The sequence below is a fragment of the Gallinula chloropus genome, assembly GCF_964237585.1.
Source record: "Gallinula chloropus genome assembly, chromosome: 17".
Taxonomy (NCBI): domain Eukaryota; kingdom Metazoa; phylum Chordata; class Aves; order Gruiformes; family Rallidae; genus Gallinula; species Gallinula chloropus.
The window spans coordinates 14,053,665-14,076,355 of record NC_140102.1 but is presented as its reverse complement, the minus strand read 5'-3'; the positions used below and the strand labels follow the sequence as shown (position 1 = coordinate 14,076,355).

General features: G+C 55.5%; 1 protein-coding gene across 1 annotated transcript in view; it reads left to right on the top strand.

Moving 5' to 3' along the window:
• KSR2 (kinase suppressor of ras 2) overlaps positions 1–22,691 on the top strand; it is a gene marked incomplete at both ends in the record, with an annotated part of 78,928 nt that overhangs the window by 29,770 nt on the left and 26,467 nt on the right. The window contains 9 exons of the mRNA XM_084271905.1: positions 23–204; positions 8,239–8,308; positions 9,024–9,107; positions 11,796–11,863; positions 13,163–13,281; positions 15,812–15,980; positions 18,711–18,752; positions 19,133–19,199; positions 22,068–22,116. Of these exons, the coding sequence (XP_084128031.1) occupies positions 23–204; positions 8,239–8,308; positions 9,024–9,107; positions 11,796–11,863; positions 13,163–13,281; positions 15,812–15,980; positions 18,711–18,752; positions 19,133–19,199; positions 22,068–22,116 (850 nt within the window). The remainder of the gene's footprint in view (positions 1–22; positions 205–8,238; positions 8,309–9,023; positions 9,108–11,795; positions 11,864–13,162; positions 13,282–15,811; positions 15,981–18,710; positions 18,753–19,132; positions 19,200–22,067; positions 22,117–22,691) is intronic.

Below are 22,691 nucleotides of genomic sequence, written 5' to 3'. Positions count from 1 at the left end.
TTCTCCTCCTCCTTCCTTCCAGAGTCAAGAAGAAGAACAAGCCCTTGAACCTTAAGATCCACAACAGCGTGGGGAGCTGCGAGAACATCCCAGCGCAGCGCTCCCCGCTCCTCTCCGAGCGTTCCCTGCGCTCCTTCTTCGTGGGGTACCCGCCTTTCCTCCCCTCTACTCCTCCTGTCCACACCGAAGCCACCTTCTCAGCAAGTAAGTCCCAGTAGCTCCCCACCACTGGTGCCCCTTCCATGGTGGTGGGTGCCAAGCAGAGGATGCAGCCACAGGAAACTCGGGGTGTCCACCCTGGTGGTCTGGAGGATGTTGGTTGAGCGTTTCGCGGTGAGCACAGCCCTTGTGCCAGTGCCTTGTAACAGTGTTGGGAAATACATGGGTGCTTCTGGCCCTGGCAACTTGATTATATACATCAGGATATATATACACACAAAATCACTGCTGCTGAGTGACAGAGAGATACACTCTCCTGTCGTGATGACGGGGGGTTTGGAAGACCCACGAGCCTGGCTGGTGATGCCAGCTGGCTGCACCCTCAAGAGTGACTCTTCCAAGGGCTCCTCTGTAAATCCAGACGTGGTTCCAATCCTCTCCTGCTTGATCCCAGCCAATGGCACCCATCCTGCCTGCGGTGGCTTGTCCTCTTTAGGTAGACGCTGGTGGTGGGACTCGGTGGGTGGGTTTGGGTCGATGAGCTCACCCAAGGGCGTTGCTGCTCACCCTTAATTTCCTGGTCTCGGACTGGTGCCCTGATGAATTCTGTGGAAGTTGAAGCTTTTACAAGCTCTGAGCCTAAACAAAACACTCCCAGCAAATGTGTGGCAGCTGCTGGGAGCTATTTCCTTGCCAAGAGCTGCTGTGGGGAGGGCGAGCTCTCCTTGCCTCATGTTATTCAGCTAAAAACTTCCTCCAACTCTGTATCCAGGCCGCTTTTCTGCCTCCTTCCCCACCCCAGGTTCCTCCCTTCCATTTGCTTTCCCCAAAATGTGGTCATTCTGCCTCCCTTGGGATTCTTCTAGTCATCCTTGCTACTTGGGTTTTGGCTGTAGCAGGGATTTGAGGCAGTGCCCCTCCTGACTGTTCAGCTCCCCTGTCCAGCCTTCGCTCCTTGCCAGGGCAGGAAGCAGCATTGAGGTGGCTTCACCAGTTTGTGGCTGCTGGTGGGATAGGACAGCTCTTCTAACCTTCTTCCATCCCCATCCATGCCTCTCCCAGCCCTCTGCAAGGCAAAACCCTCATGATTTATTTCTTTCTTTGCTTTTTTACTCCGATCAGTGGCTCTTCGGGATCATTGAAGGGTCATTGAGGCATTTCTGGCATTCTTCTGCTCCCCATCCTTCTGCTCCCCATCCTCTGGCTTTGGGGACAGCGGGACCTGGCAGGAGCTCTGCAGGCAGGAGATGATGTTTCTAGAGATGTCCAGCTACCTGACTCTCGACTACCAGCAGGCAGATTTGCCTGGGGCGAGGGGTGTATTTGCATTTCTCCTTCCCCCGTGGTGTCGGCCGAGTTCAACTTGCAGCCCAGAACTAGATGAGGACCAGCAGACCAGAAAACCAAGAGATGAAACCCGTTCTCAGCACCCTCCCCACGGTGTCTCATTGCATTAGGTTTCCTCACGCATCAGCGTTGGATTACATCCCGTGGTGTGATAACCTGATGGAACGTGGCATCACAGGAACGTGATGCAATGAGAAGTGATGGGCTAGCAAGCGACCAGCGCTGCTGGAGAGGCGTCTCCTCTCATTTCCCTCAGCCATCCAACTTCCCTGGCTGCTGTAATGTTCATTTTCTGGGCTAGATGGGAGCTGTGGAGATGGGGGCTTGGTTGCTTGAACCCTCTTGAGAGGTTTTTTAGCGTCAGCCAAATCATTTGGTCATTGCAGGAGCTGCATCCATGTGAACAGCAACCTTTACTCCTGCCGACCTGCAGGCAAAAATCCCTGCTAGGTCATAGTTTTCCTTGGTCCTCTTGTGTTTTTGTGTCATTTCTGTACTGGTGGCCTCATCCTCCCGCTACATCCCAAGTTTCTGTCTGCTTCCACATTTGCTTTCTGGGTTTATGGCCCTGTGGGGAGAGCGGCCGCATCCTGTGCGCAGCGGCGTGGCCCTGCGTGGAGGGAGCTGGGTTTAATGGAGCTTGGTGCCAGGGTTCGTTACCTTGCAGGGAGAAGATGAGTTACAGCAAGCCGTGCAGAGGCACGTTAATTTGTGGGGAGGAGTAGGTGTCTCTGCAGCTTTCCCCATCCCCCACGTTGCTGTTATGGGACCTGTGTGGCTTTGCTCCACTCTGGTGCACGACACTTTGTGTGTCCTTGATCCCCTGCTCTTCTCTTGCTTCTCCTGGAGCTTGTATGTCATAGGAGAAGCGCTGGTCGTGGTTTTGGGGTTCACCAAGGGTGTGAGCCACTCCATCGTGCCCGCTCTGCATCCCAAGGACCTCCCCATCCTCCCTGTCCCCATCCCCAGGACACAGATGTTGGTTCAGCAGCCAAGTGCTCCTCACCATTCCATCCCTACGACTGTGAGCACCTGAGCGTTTATAAAATCCCAAGGGAATGATGCCTCCTCCCCTGTTCTCCTGCAGGATCAGGGTTGCTCTGGGTTGATGCTGATTTACTTCCCTGGGCACTGAAACAAACCTGTTGGTTTTGGATTGAGATGCAGGAGAGGAGCCTGGCGAGCCCTTGGTGAGACCCCTCTCCGCCCGGCTGTCGCTTGATGATCTCTTCTCAACAGCCAGCTTGTGGCAGGAGCACGCTCCCACCTGAGTCATCTCTGGTCCCGATCAGACACGGGTTTGGATGCTTCTCTCTTATTTTTAAACAGCCTCTTTGCCCTGACAGGGATGGATTTTCACAGCCACAGAGCGAGAGCTCCAGGGCTGCCAAGGAGCTGCAGGAAGAGCCTCTTTCTCCTACGGCACAGATCTTGCTGGGGGAGGATGTGGGGGGTAAACTCCCCTCCATGCAGGGCCAGGGTCCCCATGAATTTTGGTTTGGAATTGGAATTTTTCAATCTCAGCCCTTGAAGTAAAGGCTCAGCCCTGCAATAGTGGAGAGGCTCTTTCTGTGGCCAGGGGCCAAGAGAAGAGCTGTGGAGCACCCTTGGGATGTGGAGTTTTGAGCAGTGACCCCTCAAAGCCTTGGTCTTACCTCTGGAGAGCTGCTTGTGGCTGTTCTGGTGCCCAGCTCCCCTCTCCTTGGCTGGGTGCCTCGTCCCATTCCGGTGTGCCAGCTCTGTCGCACCTGCCACTGCCTTTGGGGCTGCTCTGGCCTTGTCCCTGGTCAGGGACTTCTCCTAGACCCTGCTCCCAGCTCCACATTTTGGCTTGGAGACCAAGGTCAGCTCATGGCACTGACTTTCTGCCCTGCTAAGCAGCCTGGTGGTGCCTACCTGGGCCTTGGCGGGGGGCAGCCAGTAATGGCATCAAACCCCGTGCTGAGAACCTGGGAGCCCTAAATCTGGCCTGAACCAGGCAGGACCCAAGAGCACGATGCTTTGAGGGTGCGTGTGGGTGGATGGTGCTGTTCAGACCGTGGCCCCTCTCCGCAGGCATCCCACCCCTGATGCTGGGGGTGGTTTTGTGGGAAGAAACTTCCCCCTTAACGCTCTTCTGGCCTAAACCTCCTTCAGTGGGGGACTTCCCAAGCAGGAAACCATTTCCTTGTGCCCACCAGTAGTTTCCTCCTCTGTGTACCTGTCCTGCTGCTGAGACAAGCCACGGTACGAGCACTCCAGAACCTTCTCAGCAGCCCAGCTGTGAGACCTCCTTGCAGCCCACATCTGGCCACAGCTGGCTGCTTGGCCATCGGGCTACTCCAGCAGGCTGCGGGGCACCGGATGGTTCTCTCCATCAGTAGCTGAAGAACGCAGCTTTGTGTGGGGAAGCCTAATTGCCCCCACGAGGCTGCTATTCAGGGTGGGGCGGGGTGTGTGTGTGTGTGTGTGTGGAAATCACAGTGTGAGTGTTTAAGCCAGCAAAGCGACCGAACGTGACATTTTGGCTGTGTAAACAGGATTGTCACACTGCAAAGGGGAACTGCTGGGATTATAAAGTGGCTCTGTTTGCTCACTGCTCCGGGAATAGCTCTGGCTTGTTCGGCTGCTTCGGGTGATCCCCTCAGCGAGGGCTGTGGGGGTGTTTCAGTCCTGCTCCCACCTGCAGCAGGGATGCTGTGGGGACATCCCCGGGCTGGGACCCGGTTGTGGATTCTGCACAGAGTGTTTGTTGCGGGTGCTTGTGGAGGGGCCAGGCTGGCTCCCCCTATTTAGCTCGTATCCCACCCTGGGTTTCATATGGCAGCGAGGGAACATTGCTGCTGCTGCACCAAGAATCACTGCAACTCCCTGCTGCTGCTGCCGAGCTATTCGGGGACATCTCCCACCCTATTTTGATCCAAAAAACCAGCCAGAGCAAGGACCGAGGTGCCTCGTGGAGGGACTCAGCACCCTTGGGTGCACCCTCCGCTGCTTTGCTGCTCCACTGTCGCCACTGCGCAGACAGGAACATCCACTAGCATCTCCCATCACCACCCCAATATAGTCCCTGGGCTGTGTTTTCCGCTCAGGGATGGGTTTGGAGAGATGTACCTGATGCTGGAGGCCTCTTGTGGTTGTCTGCCAGGTGGTTGTTGAACTCTTTGGGTGAGTGGCTGCACCCTGGCGTCTCCCCACAATCTCCCCAGGGGACTTGACCACCCCAGAATCAGTGCTGGGGGTGTTTCAGTGGCTGCCCAGGGCAGACACAGGTCTATAGGATGTCTGCTGGCAAGTGCGGAGTCTCCTGGCTGTTCCTGGCTTTGCAGTGATTCATCCTGGGCTGATTTCCAAGTTTACTTCCATCGATTGTTATCTGTCCCATTTGGAACACGAGCATCGCCTGATGCTGTTTGGTGTAGTCGGAGGGTTTGTTTATGGGGCTGTTGTCGAGATGGATAACACATATTCACAGCAATTCTCTGGACATCCAGAAAGGTGCCAGGAGATGGATAAAGGGGGGTATCGTGCCAAAACAGTTTCTACTGGTGTGGTTTGGCATTGCTGCCTGCCCTGGGTGATGTTCCTGGTGTGTTTGATGAGGGTGTTTGGGCTTGCTGAGGGCATCACTGCCCTTCTGTTCTGCTCCCAGGGAGGGTGGGAACCCCCAATAGATGAAATAGGGGAACTCTGGCTGCTCTTCCCCATGCCCAAGATACCCAGGCATCACGGCTCCCAACTGGTGAGCGAGAGGAAAGCGTCCGTGCCGGCAGCCGAAAGGCAGCAGGGAGCTGTTGGTGTGGCAGTGAGGGTGAGGAGGGCGTCACGGCCGAGGCAGCATCCCGGTCCACGTCACCTCTGAGGCGTGCGGGTGCCACTCAGGGACCAGTGTCGGCTGTCACAGCTGCCTGTCACTGCCGGGGAGCCGGGCGGCAGGGCTCTTCTCCCGTGTCGGCTGTCAGAGACGTGCCGGAGGCGGCTGTCACCCTCTGCCCGGGCAGTGTCCCCCCCCTTCCCTGTTCTCCTCCTGGCACGTCTGATCCCCGTCAAGCGCAGGTTGTTGACTCAAGGATAAGCTGTGCCGCGCGGAGTAGGAGCAGTGACCTTTGCCAGCGTGATGCTGCGGTGGAGGGAAGCACCCAGGTTTTGGGGTGTTCAGGTGGAGGGCGGCATCCCTCTGCCGCTCCCTGGGGATCCACATGCTGGGTGGCATCGGGCAGCATCAGGGTGTTGGGGAGCAGGATTCAGCCTTTGTGGGTCCCTCAGGATGATGGGAGGGCAAGACAGGGACCGGTGCATGGCCAGGGGTCCCTGTTGGGCTGCTCAGTGGGTACCAGCTCTTTTCTTCCCTGGGAAACTACACCCGTGCCCATTAAATACCACCTCAGAGGAGGAGAAAGGGGGGGGGGGGGGGAATTCGTAAAACCACCCTCACACGCTCATGCAAGGGGAATTACGGCTAAAAACACTCTGAATTGGGTTTTTTCTCCTTCTTAGATGAGGTTGCCGGTGATAAACATCTAAGTAATGACTGACACCAGGGCAGGGGAGGCCAGGAGACATCAATCGCTGCAGGGCAGCTCAGGGTGGGTAGCGCAGGGCAGCGAGCTGCCAGCAGCAGCAGGATAGGGGGGGATGAGCAGCAGGCTGTCACACTCCAAACCGTGTGAGGGGTGTTTTTTTAATTTATTTTCCTTTTTTTCCTTGCAATTGCCTCAAATTGGGGCAGTTTTGTGTTCTCAATGGGAATATTCATCCTGTGCTGGGAGGCTGCTGCATCTCCACTGTCCCTTTGAGCATCGCCCCGACTTCACATTGTGTGGGGAGAAGCATCCTTTCCTTGGGGTGAGCATCCTGTGTGTCCAAGCCAAAGCGGAGAGAACCATTAATTAACTTCAAAGCCCCCCCAAACCCTTGGGGCTGTTCCCCATAGCAGTGGGGTGCCTTCCCCTGCCCTCCCACCCGGCTTTCCTTGTTTTCCTTCCTCCCAACAGCGGGTCTATTGTTAAACGCTGCGATCCTTCATATATCGCTCCCTCTAATGAACTTAATTAGCTGTGAATCACGTAGGTCTCATTTTTTGTTAGGAGGTTAAAATCCCTGATACACTTTAATACGTTTTTGCAGCGAGCACATTTAGAAAGTAATTAAAAGGCTTGGTCGTCTTTGCCTGCGTCCCCTCTCCCCCTCCCCGGGATGGCAGGATTTAATTGAGGCCAGCTGAAAGTTACTGGGAATAAATTGTGGCTGATAAAGCAGAGGTTGTAATTTAATTCTGGGAGAGGAGCTGTTCTTGCCTGGGTGTTCAGTTCATCGAGGGCCAGTGTTGAGGGGGTGGGGGGGAAACTTATTTGTCTAATGTGATTTACTGATGAGAAAACGACGTTTAGGGAGGAATAGTGCTTGAGCGTGGGGTGGGCTCACTCTTGAGAGCATCGGCTCGATGGCTTGTAGGCATCCCTGGGAGGCTGCGGATATCATGGTAGTGGGGGGGGATGCTGGTCTAGGAGTCCAGGGTGGGGTGTCTCAAGGGCTGCTGAGACCCATGGGTCAAAAATATGGGCGTGCTGCTGGTGTAAAACAGCCTCCCCCCGGGCTGGGGGCAGCAATTACCTTAATTAACTTTGTACTCCTTCAACATCTTAATTGCCGGCTGTACCCCAGGGGTGATCGGGACCGAGGCGGCAGAGTAAGATCAGGAGCTGGAGCAGCTGCTGGTGGGAGGCACGGGGAGAGGGCTGCGGTTTGGGGTGCTCCCCAGGCTTCTGCCGGCGCCTTGCATGGGAAGCGGCATGTAAATGTAACCTTCAGAAAGGGAGTGCAATTAAAACACCCCGCCGCCTGCTATATTAAAATGGGATATGAAAGCAAACAGCGGTTCTCCCTGCTCCGAGGGATAATATCGGCAGAGTGTTTAGCCAGGGATTTGCTGGCACGCTGAGCAAACGGCCGGGCTCGCAGCTGCGGCCTGCAGCTCGGCTCCGCTCACCTCGTGCCGGGGCTGGTAGGCTTGTGCCCGGGAAACCTCTCCAATCCCTTATTGAAAATCCAGCCTGTGAATCCCCGGCACGGATCTCCTCTCCTCGGGGCTCCAGCATCCCTCAGGGCAGGACGACTCCTGTGTCTGGAGGAGGAGGGTGGCTGAGGCTGAAGGGGAAGGTGCAGTCCAAGCACAGCACCAGCGTGGCTGTGCTGCTAATTACCTGCCTGCTCCAGCGCTAATGAACTTACCTCTTCCCTGCCCAGCTAAGGTCCCATCACCCTTTCCCCCTCCTGTTCCCTGAGGAGGAGAGTGCTGAGGATGCTTTTCACTCAGCTCTTCTATCCGATCACAGTTAAATTGCCCCCTGAGCACCTGGCTTTGCATTCAACAGCGAGATGGGATGTCTGATTAACGAATGATGTGGTTGCTGTTTCAGCTTGGCTTTCCCTTTCTTCTTTGGGCGTTGTGAAGCAGCTCCGAAAGCTTTGAGATCCTGCTCTGAGTGCAGGGGCGGGTGCTTCGCCTCCCACCTCTCTCCCTGGCCCAAACTGGGTGCTGGGGGTGTTATTGGGGGGGTTGGGAGACCCCTGGCTCCCCACACACCCATCTTGCTTTCCAAAAAGGGAGCCCAGCAGGGCATCTCTAAGGGGAAATAAGGCGAACTCTATTTTTTGTGTGTGCATCCTTTGCTGCCCTCCCCAAAAGCTCGAACCCCAGCTCTGTCCCTTGAGCAGCTGCTGATGGTTTCCCTGCCTCTCCTCTCCCTGCAGATACGCTGTCAGTGCCTCGCTGGTCCCCGCAGATCCCCCGTCGAGATCTAGGAAACTCGATAAAACACAGGTATGCCAACCCCACAGCAGCGCCGGGTGAACCTTCCCCCCCCTCATCGATGCTGGGGAATGAGCATCTCTGCTTCCATCCCTGGTTTGGGACGGAGGGCTTGGGGCTGTTCCCCTGTTTCCCATGCTGGGCTGTGCCATCCCAGAAGCCCATTTAAATTCCATTTCAGTCCAGATTCGGTTTAGATAAGGCTCGAGGCGCTATCGATAAAAGCTGTGTATTATCCATGACCTCACCAACCTTCAGCAAATTCTTCATCTCTGGATTATTGCCCTTCCATATCTACCTCAAGATGGAAAAGCACTAGAAACAGCCTCAGTGCTGCTATTTGATGGGGCAGCTGCTTCTCTGAGGGACTGGAAGTTTGGAGCAGAGGGTGTGTTTTCGGGGGGGGTGGAGTGGTCTGGCCACATCTGGGGCAGTCAAAGCTGGGGAGCTGCAGTGAGCTGGTGGCTAATGCCCATCCTGGCCATCTTGGGGCCCTTTGGAGCAGGTGATGCCCTTCTTCACAACCAAAGTGGGGGCTCAGGTCTGTGTTTCGGCATCCCTAGAAAGATGCCTTGACGTCTGCATCAGTGTTTGAGGGCAGCAAGCACAGGATAAATCAGGGACTGGTAAGTAAGCGTGGCTCAAGAGATGTTTCTGCAGGAGCACGGATGGGGCAGCACAGCATCATTTCCCAACCCCTGGCAACTCTCTGTGTTTCTCTCCACAGGTTTTCCACCAAGTACTGGATGTCTCAGACCTGCACCGTCTGCGGGAAGGGAATGTTGTTTGGCTTAAAATGCAAAAACTGCAAGTATGTCACGGTGCCGGGGCTGTTTGTGTCACACCAGAGCTGCAAGGGGGATAATTAAGTTTGTTTGTTGTTTGGTTATAAGCAGGGGGAGACCAACCAGCCTCTCACCAGCTTAGCTTTGCAGGTAGTTTGAATAAGGTATGAAATCAGGTGAAGAGCAACCCCGACGTGGGGCTGAGGTCAGGGCTGCATGGCAGGGATGGGAGTGGGATCCTTGGGGAGGATGCTGCCCGCCAGACCTCGGCTCTGCTTTCACCAGGGCTCTGACTCAGATCCGGGCAGCCTCCCTGCTCGCTGGCCTGGCTTTAGCTGCCCATGTTAAAGGGTTACGTGCGCAATGATCCGCAGGAGGTGTGTGTGCACAGGGAAGGGGGGGTGGATGCACTCAGCCCGGGGAGGGGGGGGGGGGGGGCTGTATCCTCTATTTTTCATCTCGGAAAAATGCCTCGTGGCGCTCTGCTTCCTGGCAATGTCGTGGCACCAAGGAGCTGACCCACTCTAAACATGTGGAGAGGGCCCATGCTGGCTGTAAAATTGGACAGGACTGGAAGGAGATGGAGAGGCTGAGACTGGGGCCACTTAGAATACTTCAGGTCTGCTGGAGTCTGGCTCTGACGTGGTATCGTGCAGCCATCAGCACTCAGTGAAGCCGCTTCTGGAGACACAGTTGCCTTTTCTAGGGATGGGCGCTGGGAATACGTCGATTGTCTGCAGTTAACTGTGTTAGCCCCAGCTACCAAGCCATAGCAATCACTGCTGCCCTTGATTAAATGCTGATGAGTTAGCAAATTGGGATTTAAACCTGGCCGAGAAGTGCCTGGTGACTGGGCGGTTGGTTTTCTGGAAGTGATGTTATCCAGGGTCTATGTGTGCTTTAAAGCAGCGGTTCCTGTTGTGTTCAGTGCTCCAGCAGCTGGAGCCTTTGCTGCCTGTGAGCCCTGGCCCGGGGCAGGTTCCCATGTGGGATGCAGGGTGCTTGGACGCTCCCCTGCCGTGCTGCAGCTCCGGCTCTGTGTCGGTCCTGCTGCCCGTAGAGCAAATAAACCCCCCTGGCTGTTAAAAGTTAGGGTGAACACGAAGCATTTAGGGTTGTGGGCTGTTGTTGTCCCCCAGAAACGAGCCAGTAAAGCAACCAGACCTCACCCACCCCCGCCAAGCCTCGAATACCAAATTAATCTCTGCCTTTCCCTCTAGGAACGGCTTTGTAATAAAAGCCAACACACGCGGCTCCTGAATTTTCATTACCCAGCTCATTGACTTGTAGCTGCCGCCTTTTTTTTCCTTCTCCAACCCCCCCTCCCATCCTTTCCCCTTATGTTTTTAAATCCTTTCCTCTTCTTTCCCTTTCCCCCCGTGCCTCCCCCTGCTCCGCCGGGGCTGTCATGGCAGAGTGTGAGCCGGGAACTTGTTTCCATCCCTAATTAAGAAGGAACAGGAATGTTTTGGGGCAGCAGGAGCTGGCTTATGCCTGTATGCATGACCCAGGGGTGAAACCCTCCGTAGGTTCCAGCCCCCGGCTCTGCGAAGCTCTGCAGAATATTCAACGTAGCCGTAAATGCTCTCATTATGATTGTTAAATGTCCTGGTAATAAAGCTGGGAGGGAGGGCCACAATGGTTGGGATTCATCGGGAGCCAAAGGGGGGGCCGGGGAGCCACTTCCTTCCCCTCGGCTGCCCCCGAATTTAATTAAGCGTGAAACAGCGTTGGGGCTGGGAGGTGGTGAGGGAAGTGGCTTTTCCCCAGTGCTGGGCTCTGCTGCTTTTCTTTTAGCCCAGGCTGGTAGAAATGAGGATTTGAGGTATCCTCAAGCTGGCTGCAGCCAGCAGAGAAAAGGGGGAGCAGTGTATCCTGCCCTCCAGTTTTGGGGGTTCTTCCGCCCCTCTCCTTCACCAAGGGTGTGCAGCCCCTGCATCCTCCTGGAGAATGGCCCTGATGCTCCCACCGCCGCTTCCCCCCACACCCTGTCTGGGAATCGCAGCTCTTCCCGAGCACGGGCTCCAGGATCATGCTGGAGGGCGGGAAGATTTTACCCATGGGGACTGCTCAAACAGTGAGCAAACGGGCCTGTGCCCAGCCAAAATACTCCACAGAGTCACTTTCCTGGGTGGAGAAAGGGTCCCTGGTCCTCAGCAACGCTCCCTGATCCTCAGTGATGCTCCGTGGTCCACAGCAACATTCCCTGCCCTGCAGTGATGCTCCTTGGTCCTCAGGGACACCCCCTGGTCCTCAGTGATGCTCCTTGGTCCTCAGTGATGCTCCCTACCCCACAGCGATGCTCCATGGTCCTCAGTGATGCTCCCTGCCCCGCAATGACGCTCCTTGGTCCTCAGTGATGCTCCCTGCCCCGCAATGACGCTCCTTGGTCCTCAGTGATGCTCCCTGCCCCGCAATGACGCTCCTTGGTCCTCAGTGATGCTCCCTGCCCCGCAATGACGCTCCTTGGTCCTCAGTGATGCTCCCTGCCCCGCAATGACGCTCCTTGGTCCTCAGTGATGCTCCCTGCCCCGCAATGACGCTCCTTGGTCCTCAGGGATGCTCCCTGCCCTGCAATGATGCTCCTTGGTCCTCAGGGACACTCCCTGCCCCGCAGTGATGCTCCCTGTCCCGAGCTGCATCCCTCCAGCTGCGCCACAACGCTCCACACCCCCTTCACCCTTCTCACACCTTTTTCCTCTGTTCCCTGCCAGGCTCAAGTGCCACAACAAATGCACCAAAGAGGCCCCTCCGTGTCACCTGCTGATCATCCACCGCGGAGGTAAGGGCCTTCCTTTCTTCCCCCTTCTCTCTCTCCGTGGATGTTGCCACCAGGTAAAACTTTCAAAAGCCCCCCGGGCGATTCGGGAGCCCGACCCTCGTTGGCGGCCGGCGGGACAGAGGCTCCCGAACCCCTTGGGCGCTCTGTGAAAATTTTACCCACCGTTTTTTCCGCTTGTAGGGAGACGAGCCGTTCGGGGCGAGGCAGATTTGCATTGCAAACCACTTCCACCCACCCTTCCCCTGCCTCCTTTTCTTTTCAGATTCCCCAACGCACGGGGTAAGTGCAACAGGTTTTAGCCTTTTGCTACCGTCGAGAGCTTAGGGCGGACGCGTGGGACCCGAAATCTCCCGCGGCGCCGTCGGTGCATGGGGGTCCCCGCAATGGGGATGTGGCCGTGCCCTTGTGGATGCTCGTGGTGCTTTTGGAGCTGCCTTATCCTGCTCTCCTCTTGGAGAGCCCATCCTAAAATCCACAGAGGAAGGGAGAACTTTGCACCAGGACGACGGGCGTCACTTCCCACCTCTTTCCTTCCAGAGTTTGGCCGAGCGCTCCCTGACGGCCAGAGGACCACGACCTAAGGGAAATGCTTCCAATTACCCTTGCCTTGAATTTGAAGCTCTTAAGGCTGTTGTTGTGTGTTAAATACCACCAAAGACTCGCTGGCTGGTTTAATCGTGGGGAAACACATCGCCCCGGGGGCCTCACAAGGCGAGCAGGGATGCTGTGGCTAAGATGGGGTGGGGATGGACAATTTTTCAGCCTCCACTCCAGCCTCCATGCCCTTGCTTGCAGCAAATTTGGGGTGAAAGGGGCTGCAGACACAAAAAATCTCTTTGCCAAGAGCAGGGTGCTCTGAGCTGGCTCCTTCTCCCTACCCCAAAAAGCTGTGGGGAGGAAGAGGATAGTGCCTCCTCTGGTGCTGGCTGACCTCCCACCCCAGCTCATGAGGTGGCCCCTGTGGCTGCTGAGCCTTCCCAGGTTGCAGCTCCCCCCAGCTCTGGGGAGAAAGGTGCAGTTTGCATCCTGCTGCGAGGGGCTTTAAGCGCACAACCCCTGCCCTGTCCCGGTGGGGTTTGGCTCTGGGTGCAGAGGGGAGCCTGAAGGCTGTTTGTCATCCTGGGGCAGGAGCTGAGCGGCTGGAGGTGCCACGGGGGATTGCTTTGGAGAGCAATTCAAGAGCGGTTTGCAAGCACAGGGTTGCCACCAAGTCTTCCTTTGAAGCTCTGATGTGTCTCTGTCTCTCTCCCCATCCTCTCCATCCCCTTTTTCCCCCCTCTCTCTCCCTTCTCAATCCAGCGAGGTTAGTCCGGACAGAGTCGGTGCCCTGTGATATCAACAACCCCCTGCGGAAACCCCCCCGGTATTCAGACCTGCACGTCAGCCAGACGCTCCCCAAGACCAACAAACTCAACAAGGTGAGTTGAGTTTCCCAGGGCTCCACCAGCCCCCAGCACCCCCTTTTTGCACCCACCCCCTGCCAGAGGGGACTGGCCCATTGTTACTGAAGCATCCACGGTGTTTGCTGGTTTGTGGTGTGCAGCTGATGCTCTTGCAGACCCAGGGGCCAAAGCTGGTGGCATTTTCAAATGCTGCCTGAGTTGGGGTTCTTAAGCCACCCCATTTCCTTCAGCTTCCTCCGGGAACATCCTTTGGGAGCATCAGTCCCCTTTGCTGGGTGGAGGTGCAGCTCAGGGAGTGGTTTCTCAAAGGAGGGATTTAAGAGCCAATTAAATTTGTGTTTGGGGCAGGAGGGGAATGTTGGGTTGTGCCCAGGATGGGTCATCTCTCTGCCAGTATCAAGCCTTGCAGGTGCCTCCATGGGTCTCCCAGCACATCCCTTGCTGTGGGAGTGATGTGTGTGTCATTGTGTGGGCAGGAGCTGCCGAGGAACCTGCTGGGGGGGCTTAAATTAAAATAAATAGAGAAAATTAATCCTGTGGGACAATTGAAGGAACAGAGCGAGGGTGAGCTTGGTGTGGAGGCAGAATGGGTGTGCTGCTGCAAACCCCTCTCACCCTGGCCTTCCCAGCGAGGGCTGCATCTGCTGAGCTGCTTGTTCCTTAACCCATAAAATGGGGTCAGGGCTTTCAAAGCTGTCTGTGTCCCACCAGTCCTGCTCCGCTGGGGCCCCTCACTCTCCAGACCTAAACTGAAGCTTTTGGTGGTTTGAGGTCTCTGCTACCACCTGAGACTCCTGTCAATAAGTTTATTGTTACCAAACAAGCCCAGGATTTGATGACCTCCCTGGCAAAGCTGGTCAGGGCAGACCTGCAACTGGCTGGTTAACAGGGATGGAATGGTATGGGGCTATTTCTGATGATATTTAGAGCCTGTTGCTTCCGGTGGAAAACTTGTGAGTGCATGGGGGTAGTGGAGGTCCTTAGGGCATGCCCAGATCTGCTGGGGTAGGCAGGGAAAGGTGTTTGTTGGCTGGAAGCGCCCAAAGCGAGGGAAATCCTCATTGTGATGGGGAACAGGTCATCAAAACCTTGGTTTCTCAAAGCCTGGCAGGACCCCCCCAACTCCTCCTGGACCTCAGGATCTTCTGGTTCTCAGCAAAGGCTGGATACTGGGGGATGCTCTCTTGGGTGTGCTTTTAAAACCTAAATCTCTCAGGAGATCCTTAGTGGGATGGGCTGCTCAGCTGTTGTTACAGCACTGTGTGATGGCTTTCTGAGGCTGGAGAGCTACTGCAGGGATTCAAGGGAGAGATGTGGGGCTTCTTTCCTCCTTTTAGCACCCATCCTTCCAGTGATTTGTTTCCTTTCATTAGAGGGCAGCAGGGAAGTGACTCAGCTCACTGATAAAGGCTGTGGGCACTAAGGGAATCAGCCCTGCTTCTCCTTCTGCCCCTGCCACGCTGCCCTTTCACCTTCCCTAGCTTTTCTCTGACTGGAACATGCTGATGCACAGTGTGTGTGTATATATCTGTGTCCTCATCTATTTGGCTTTGACCTGAGCACTCCGGTTCTGGTTGGAGTTTCTTCTAGAAACGTGCTTCAGGCAGCAGAACCCTCTTCTTAGTTCACTGTTTCTCAGAGGTACCATGTAAATACCACTGTTAGTGGCCTCCAGCTTTGGCTAAAAAAGGTAATTTACCCAGGGAGGATTGCTGTGTGGGGGGGGCATGGTCTCCATGACATCTCTGTGGGTTTCCTGGAAAGCCCAGCACATAGAAAAATTAAACAATTTGGACCAAATTACCTGCTGGGGGAGACCCATGCAGATTTTCTAGCCTGGGAGTGATCCTGCCATGGGTGAGCCTGTCTGGAGATGGAAGTGGCTAGTGGTGCTGAAGGTCAGACACTGTTAACTGTCCCCAAGTTGGGCAGCAAGGTCATGGATAAGGTGGGGAATTCTGACCTCAGTTTCCCTTGTCAGATGGATGATATTCAGGGTCTCCTCCCCATTTGGTCTCAGGTGGTCCCGTCTCACCCATCGTGGTGTGTCCCAGAGAGTTGCACCTGAAGCTGCCTTGATGAGGAAGAGTCAAAGAAGAGCAAAGGGTGTCTCAGAATGCGTTGACTGGTCCTTTCAAATCTGCCTCAGCTCAGCCCCCTGCTCCCAGTGAGGCACTGGGGTTTTGGCCCAAAGGAGGTTGGCAGAAGCTGCCAGGTCTCTAAGGACCAAGCCCCAGGGATGCAGCACCCAGCTTTGGTCTTGGTGACCATGGCCCTGCAGAGGTTTGGGGAGCCCTCAGCTCAGCTCAAGCATGTGGAAAGGATGGCCATAGGGCAAACTGTGAACACAGAGGGCTTTGGAAAAGGCCAGTCTGGGTCTCTGGTTGTTTCCTAGGGCTTCTGGAAATAGAGCCTGGGGTGACCTGTGTGGGTCTTGCTTGACATCTGGGGTCCCCTGCACTGGAACACCTTGGGGTGGCACCGGCCAGCACTGCGCTCACCAGCTCCTCTCCTCTTCTCTTCTCTTCTTCCCTGTGTCTCGCAGGACCACATCCCAGTGCCCTACCAGCCAGACTCCAGCAGCAACCCCTCCTCCACCACCTCCTCCACACCCTCCTCGCCAGCCCCACCGCTGCCACCCAGTGCGACGCCGCCGTCCCCCCTGCACCCCTCCCCGCAGTGCCCACGCCAGCAGAAGCAGTTCAACTTGCCAGGTACCACCAGTTCCCATGTCCACATCTGCCTGATGAGAAGGGCTCCTGCCCTGGGGGTGTCCTCAGGGTAAGGGTCTGCTCCAGCTGCTTGCCTGCCTGGACATGTGCTGGGGTGGGAAAAAACCCTTCAAATTGCAAATGAGCAACAAAAATGAGTTTAGGATGGATCAGGTTGGGAGGGACCTTGGGGGTCTCCAGTCAAAACTCATGCTTGAATCATGGTCAGAGCTCAAGGCCTGATCCACTTTGGTCTTGAAAGCCTCCAAGGGTGGATCTAGCACAGCGTCTGTGGGCAATCTGTTGTGCTGGAGGCTTCAAAACCCTCTCCAGGCATGACTCCTCCTGCATTGCCTCAACAGTAAATGGAAAACAAGGTCTTACCCCTCTACAAGGGTAACTTGGGTTGACTTCACTGTGTCTTTGGGGTGTCAGGTTGCTAACAAGCTTGTTAGCAGCACACATGGGGTGACTGTGGGGTGTAGCAGATGCTGGGGGTGTCTGACAGGGCTTGTCTTGGTACGTGGGACCCATCTGCTCCAGGAGCTCAATCTCTTCAGGGATGGTGGAAGATGCAATTTGGTCTCAGTGGTTGCAGGACACAGGAGTCCCATTAAATGGCCAAAGAAGCTCCTCTTGGCCCGAGGATGTGTCAGAGCCTGTCTCAGCACATCATCTGCCTTCAGGATGTTTTTGGGGCAGTGCTGCTGCTCCAGGGAAGGTCCTTTTCTGGAGGACAACAGCTCAACATCATTCTTGGCAGTGTGGAGCCACCCAGCTGCCTCTCCCAAAAAGGGCCTGGCAAGGGGAGAGGAGGGGGACCTGTGGCCCTGACCTGTCTCCAAGATGCTGAAGCTGATGTATGGCTGCTCTGGGACCAGTGAGCTCCATTTGATCTGTGGCTTTGAGTCTCTTTGACAGAGCAGCAGCTGGGAGACTGGGGTCCGTCCTGCACCCTGAAACCCCCAGGGTTAATGAACTGGTGTGATAGGAGAGAGGGTCAGGACTGCTTTCACCAGAGGAACAAGATGGCACCTTCATGCTATGCTCTGCTGATCCATGGTGATCCCTCCAACCACCCAAACCCCACCAACCAAACTGGACAGGTCCTCATGTGCCTGGAGAAGCTGCAGCTGCGTACGAGTCTCCCTGGACACAGTGCCTGGGGCTCAGGCATTGATGCTGGGGGGGGGGCCATGAGGAAGACAGTGGAGGAACACCCCAAGAAGCATTGACCCATCGGTCAAGGAGGGGCTCGGCTCCCTCTGCAGCTCCCTGGGTTGGGACTTTGCCAGCTACAGCCCTCAAGACTCTGAATGCCAGGAGGACAGTCCACAGGTGGCTGGGAGCATGAGAGCATCGTGCAGGTTCCTGTGCCAGAATAACTGAGTTTGAGGTGGTCCAGCCAAAGCCAAAGCATCCTGGTGTCTTGGCAGCATGATAGCTGGGCTGACAGTGACTGACATCCCCAAACTGCTTGCTGGACAAGCCCTGGACCCTGCCTGGCTCTGGGAGGAAGGACAGAGAGGGTCCAGGGTTCAGTGAGCCTGTCATGCATCATGTCTGGAGCAGAGCCCTCCCTACAGGTCTTTTGAGATGTTATTTCATGTTTAAAGCAGAAACCACCAAAGTAACCCCCATAGCAGGGAGCAGCAGCATCTCCTCATGGAGACCTGGACATGCTGGTGCCACCCCTGAGCCAGCGCAGGGAGCCTCTGGCTGGCAGGATGGAGTGGGGCAGGATCAGACCCTGGCAGCTCAGGGCTGGGGGGTGGTTGCTCCCTGATTTCACTCCAGTGATGAGCAGAACTCTGTGGCAAACGGGAGCCGATCGGACAGAAAGCAGGACTTCTGTGCAGGGAGTTGAAAGCACAGTGAAGTTCTCCATGGTTCATCTCATCAAGATGGTCATCTTGGAGATTAGCATTTGAGCTTGGAAATTTGCAAGATGATGACCTTTTCCTGCCAGAATTATCTTTGGGTCTCCTTTGATCTCAGTGACCGGGTGCTCAGGTCCTGCTGCAGAGCTGAGTTTGATCTTCAGGGTCTTGAAGCTGGAGAGAAGCAGCTGAGGAACAGCCTTTAGGGTCCTGAAGCTTAAGAAAGTGACTTCAAAGCTGTGACCTGCCTGCCCAAATGAGTGAAACCAGCCCCTGGGCTTTGCCTGCTGGCAACAGGGGTACTGACAGAGGGTAACACCACCTAGATCCCTTCTACAGAGCTGGCTTTGGGCATCAGCTCCTTTCAGACCCCCAGGAGGCAGGCAGGGAGCCCAGGAAGGACACATCTCCAAAAGCATGGCAAAACTGCATGGATAGATGGGCTGGGCAGAAATGGGCAGCAGCTGCAAATCCATCACTTGGTGCCTCTGATGCCAAGGGGTTCCCCAAGGCTGAGCACTCAAACCCCATGGGCCTTCTCTGGCAACCAGGTGTCCAAGTCCCACGGGTGACTTTGTGGATGAGACCGGTGCTCTCCAAAGGGCACAGAGCAGTGGCTGCTGTTGGAAAAGGAAAAAGGTTATAATCCAGTATTATTTTTGGCCTGAGGCACTCTGCATGCCATCATGGGTGGGATCCAGTGGAGAGGTGGAGGTGGGAGAGGTTGGCTGCACGGCAGGGGGGACCCAGACCTGGGGCTGGTGTTTCGTGGTGCGGGACTGGGCACAGGTTGGAGTCTTCCCAGTGTCTGGCTCTGTGGGTCAGTGTTTAACCTCCCTCTCCTCTTTCCCAGCTTCCCATTACTACAAGTACAAGCAGCAGTTCATTTTCCCAGGTAAGTCTCTCTGAGAGTAAGTTACTCTTCCGTAATGTGGGGTGCTGAGATGGGGGGGTGTGGGTGCATGGCTGGATCTCCCAACCCCTGGCTTGGTGCAGGGGGTTGTGCTGGGGTGGGATTTCTTCCTTGTTCCAGTACGTTGTTGCAGGACTGTGCACTGCTAAGATACTGCGGGTGTATGTTTGGTGGGTGTATCTTTGGTGGGTGTTCCTTAGAGCCACCCGACCCTAAGTTGTACCCCCCTAAGGGTGTAACTGACCCAGACCTGGGGCTGAAGGGGGGTTGTCAGCAGGATTTTGTTCCCCTGGGTGCCCCCAGCACTGGAGGGGGCTCCTGGTGCCTCTCAGCTTGCTCTCACTCTGCTCTCTGCTCCCCAGATGTGGTCCCGGAGACGCCGACCCGCGCTCCACAGGTGGTCCTGCACCCTGTCACCTCCAACCCCATGTGAGTGCCTCCCCCTTCCCCTCCCTAGGCAGTGCATCCTTCACCGGGCACCTATGGGTGCCTCCCTGGCTTTGCAGGACCAGTTTTGGACTCAGGGATGCCCTTGGGGTGGATGGTTGGGGGGAACCTAACCCAGCTGCCCTAACCCATCTCATGGCTCTGGAAGGAGGAGAAGGTTTGAAAGGAGAAGGCATGGCATTGATTGATTGACTGATTGATCACCCACAGCAATGCACCCCCTCAGCACTTTGCCATGAGGGGAAAAATATTACTTTCAGTCTGGGAAGCCCAAACAATCAATCTTTTACTGAATTATTTAGCAGAGACCCAGGGACTTTGAGACAGCTCTGACTGAGGTGGCTCCGGCAGCCCCACCTGTAATATTTCCAAGTCCAATAAACTCCTCACTGGAGTGAGTCTGGAAGCTCAGTGTCTGACTGACGTTAGGACCAGCGCTCCCCAGCTCTGAGCCTGAGCAGCTCTGCCCAATCCAGCATTCGGAGGCTACTGAGATGATGAAGGGCCTGGAGCATCTCCCCTGTGAGGAAAGGCTGAGTCAGCTGGGACTGTTCAGCCTGGAGAAAAGAAGCCTGAGAGGGGATCTGATCAATGGTTATCAATATCTGAAGGGTGGGACACAGGGGGACATGGGCAGCCTCTTCTCAGTGTCTGTGGGGACAGGACAAGGCGTGATGGCCTCAAGTTGGAGCACAGGGAGTTCCACACAATCTGGGGAAGAACTTCTTCCCGGTGAGGGTGAGGGAGCCCTGGGACAGGCTGCCCAGGGGGTGTGGAGTCTCCTTCTCTGGAGAGATTCCAGACCCGTCTGGATGCTGACCTGTGTGACCTGTCCTAGGGAGCTGCTTTGGCAGGGGGTTGGACCTGATGAGCTCTGGAGGTCCCTTCCAACCCCTACTATTCTGTGATCCTGTGATTCACCGAGGTCCTTGTGCCTGCGCTGGCCTGGCTGCGGTGCTACATTTCAGGGACATTTACCAGTCTGCTGTATAAATGCCATTGTTTGAAGGATTTCACAAGCTGGGAGTTTAACAGATAGCATCTCATCCAGGCTGCAATGTGATTCATGTCCAGCTCACCCACGCTCTCCAAACCAGGGGGGTCTGGCAGATCTCGCCTTGGAAGGTGGCACTGGAGGGATGGGGATGGAGCCGCTGTCCCCAGGGGTGGCTGGTGGCCTGGAAATCAATGTCAAAGTGGCAAAATCAAAGCCTTCTGCTCATTTATTTATTGATTATTTTCCTTCCCTGCCTAAAGTGAGGTGTTGGGCGTTGGGCTGGCAGGCTTTTGTGGGAAAATAGCTTTCAATATCCCAACCCCCCCCGTGATTTTCTTCTTGCTGACCCCACTGAGAATAACGGCTGAGGTTACCCTGGGTTAAACAGCAGGTTGTGCTTGGGGTGCTCCAGAGATGAGTATTCGTGGGCTAAAGATCAGCCAAGGAGGCTGTGAGCTGCCTGCACATTGTGATGGCTGGCAGAGGCTGTCTGCATCCATCTTGGTTCTCCATGCTGCTTCACGTACCGGCGCTGACTCCTTTTGCGTACGGACCCACGTTTCCCCTGGGATCTATGGGATTTACAGCTTGTGAGCAAGCCTAGAGAAAAGAAGACTAAGGGGGGACCTTATTAATGTTTATAAATATCTTAAGTATGGGATGCAGGGGGAAATGGCCAGCCCCTTTTCAGTGTCTGTGGGGACAGGACAAGGGGCAATGGCTGCAAGTTGGACCATAGGAAGAACTTTTCCCCAGTGAGGGTGAGGGAGCCCTGGGACAGGCTGCCCAGGGGGTGTGGAGTCTCCTTCTCTGGAGAGATTCCAGACCTGTCTGGATGCCGACCTGTGTGACCTGTCCTAGGGACCCTGCTTTGGCAGGGGGTTGAACCCCATGGGCTCTGGAGGTCCCTTCCAACCCCTGGGATTCTGTGAGTGGCCATTGAGGAGGATAGGAAGCACAGGACTGCTACATCCGAGGGGCTTGGGGAGTGTCCTGTCTCTCCTTGCTGTCTCTGGAGGGGATGCTGTTATTGATGTTATTGATGATAATATTAATTTGTGAGATCTGATGCCCAGAGACACTTTTGAGCTGCTCCAGCTGATCTTCCCCAATTCCCTGTTAACTGTTGGGTGCAGTGAGACCCCAGCTGTGGACTTGGTGGTGGGAGATGCTGTGTAAGTGGGAAAGAAAAGGATGGAAAAGAACCTGCTCCTGGCCACCGGTGCTGGGAAACTAGGCAAATTTGGGTGCTCTGGCTACAGGGAGGGTCTTTGAAACCTCCCCTTCTCAAAAAGAATTGAAGAACCAGTTTTCTTCTCTTCTGGCTGCTAAAAAGCTGTTCACCTTACTTTGCCTGGTGTAATTCCGATCTTAGAAACCACCTAAAAACACCATGAGCTTGTGTCCCAGCTCTGCTGCCACAGAGTCAAAAGCTTTTCAGGTGTAAAGCCATCCCTTACCCTGGGTTACCCCCAGCAATGGCTCCTGGGGTGCATGGCAATGGTGCATCCCCTGTGCTGTGTGCCTTGGGAGATGGGATGGAGACCGGGTTGTGTGCTCCCACATCATCAAATCCACTCTGGAGCTTAGTGCATCAAATGTTAATCAATGCCATAATTAATACTGCTCATCCCTGCTATCCTTCCCCCTCCCGTGTGGGCCATCCTTGGGGATGGAGGCAGCCAGGGTGTGGGTGGGAAGGGGGTTGCTCCCCTGAATTAGCAGCAAGCCTGGCTCTTCTCCTCCCTGATCCCTTGGGTCCACGTCTGAAGTGACGCTGTGGGAAGCGGCGCTGGATGCTCCCCACCTCACTGTGCTGTTACCCAGTGGTAATTCATTAATTCTTTTAACAGCCTGGAAGGAAACCCCTTGCTTCAAATTGAAGTGGAGCCCACCTCGGAGGTGAGACAGCGGGGCTTGTGCCTCCACTTTGTGGGCCTTTAGTTCCTACCCATCCTGGGGCACGTTTCAGGGGAACCAGATGAGTTCAGCATCTGTGCAGTGAAATTGGTGATCACTGAGTTAATGGCAGGGCCTGATCCCGCCCTGTCATCCACATCCCAACCCCATGAAGAGGGACCCTGATGGGCTTTGTGTCTGCCCTCGAGCTTATAACTCAGTGAGCTTTCCTGAGAAGCATCGAAGAAGTGATGGAGGGGAAGGGGTTTGGGGCTAGGACAGGGGTGCAGCTTTTAAATCCCACAGAAAGCATATACAGAGCTTCAAGGGGTTGGGGGGAGCTGGGGGCTGCAGGCCCTGGGTGTTGGGCTGTGAGCAGCGGATGTTAGCAGAGCACAGCTTGGCAGGGCTATGATGAGGATGCTGCTTTCAAGCAAATGAATTAAACGCCCTAGTGGGTCCCTCTCTTATCTCTATCCCTGGGGTGAATAAACACCTCCATGCAGAACCCGGGTTTGTGCCAGCTTCCTGCACCCCTGCCTGGTTCCTCTGGGTCTGAGCGAGCAGTAGGTGCCTTG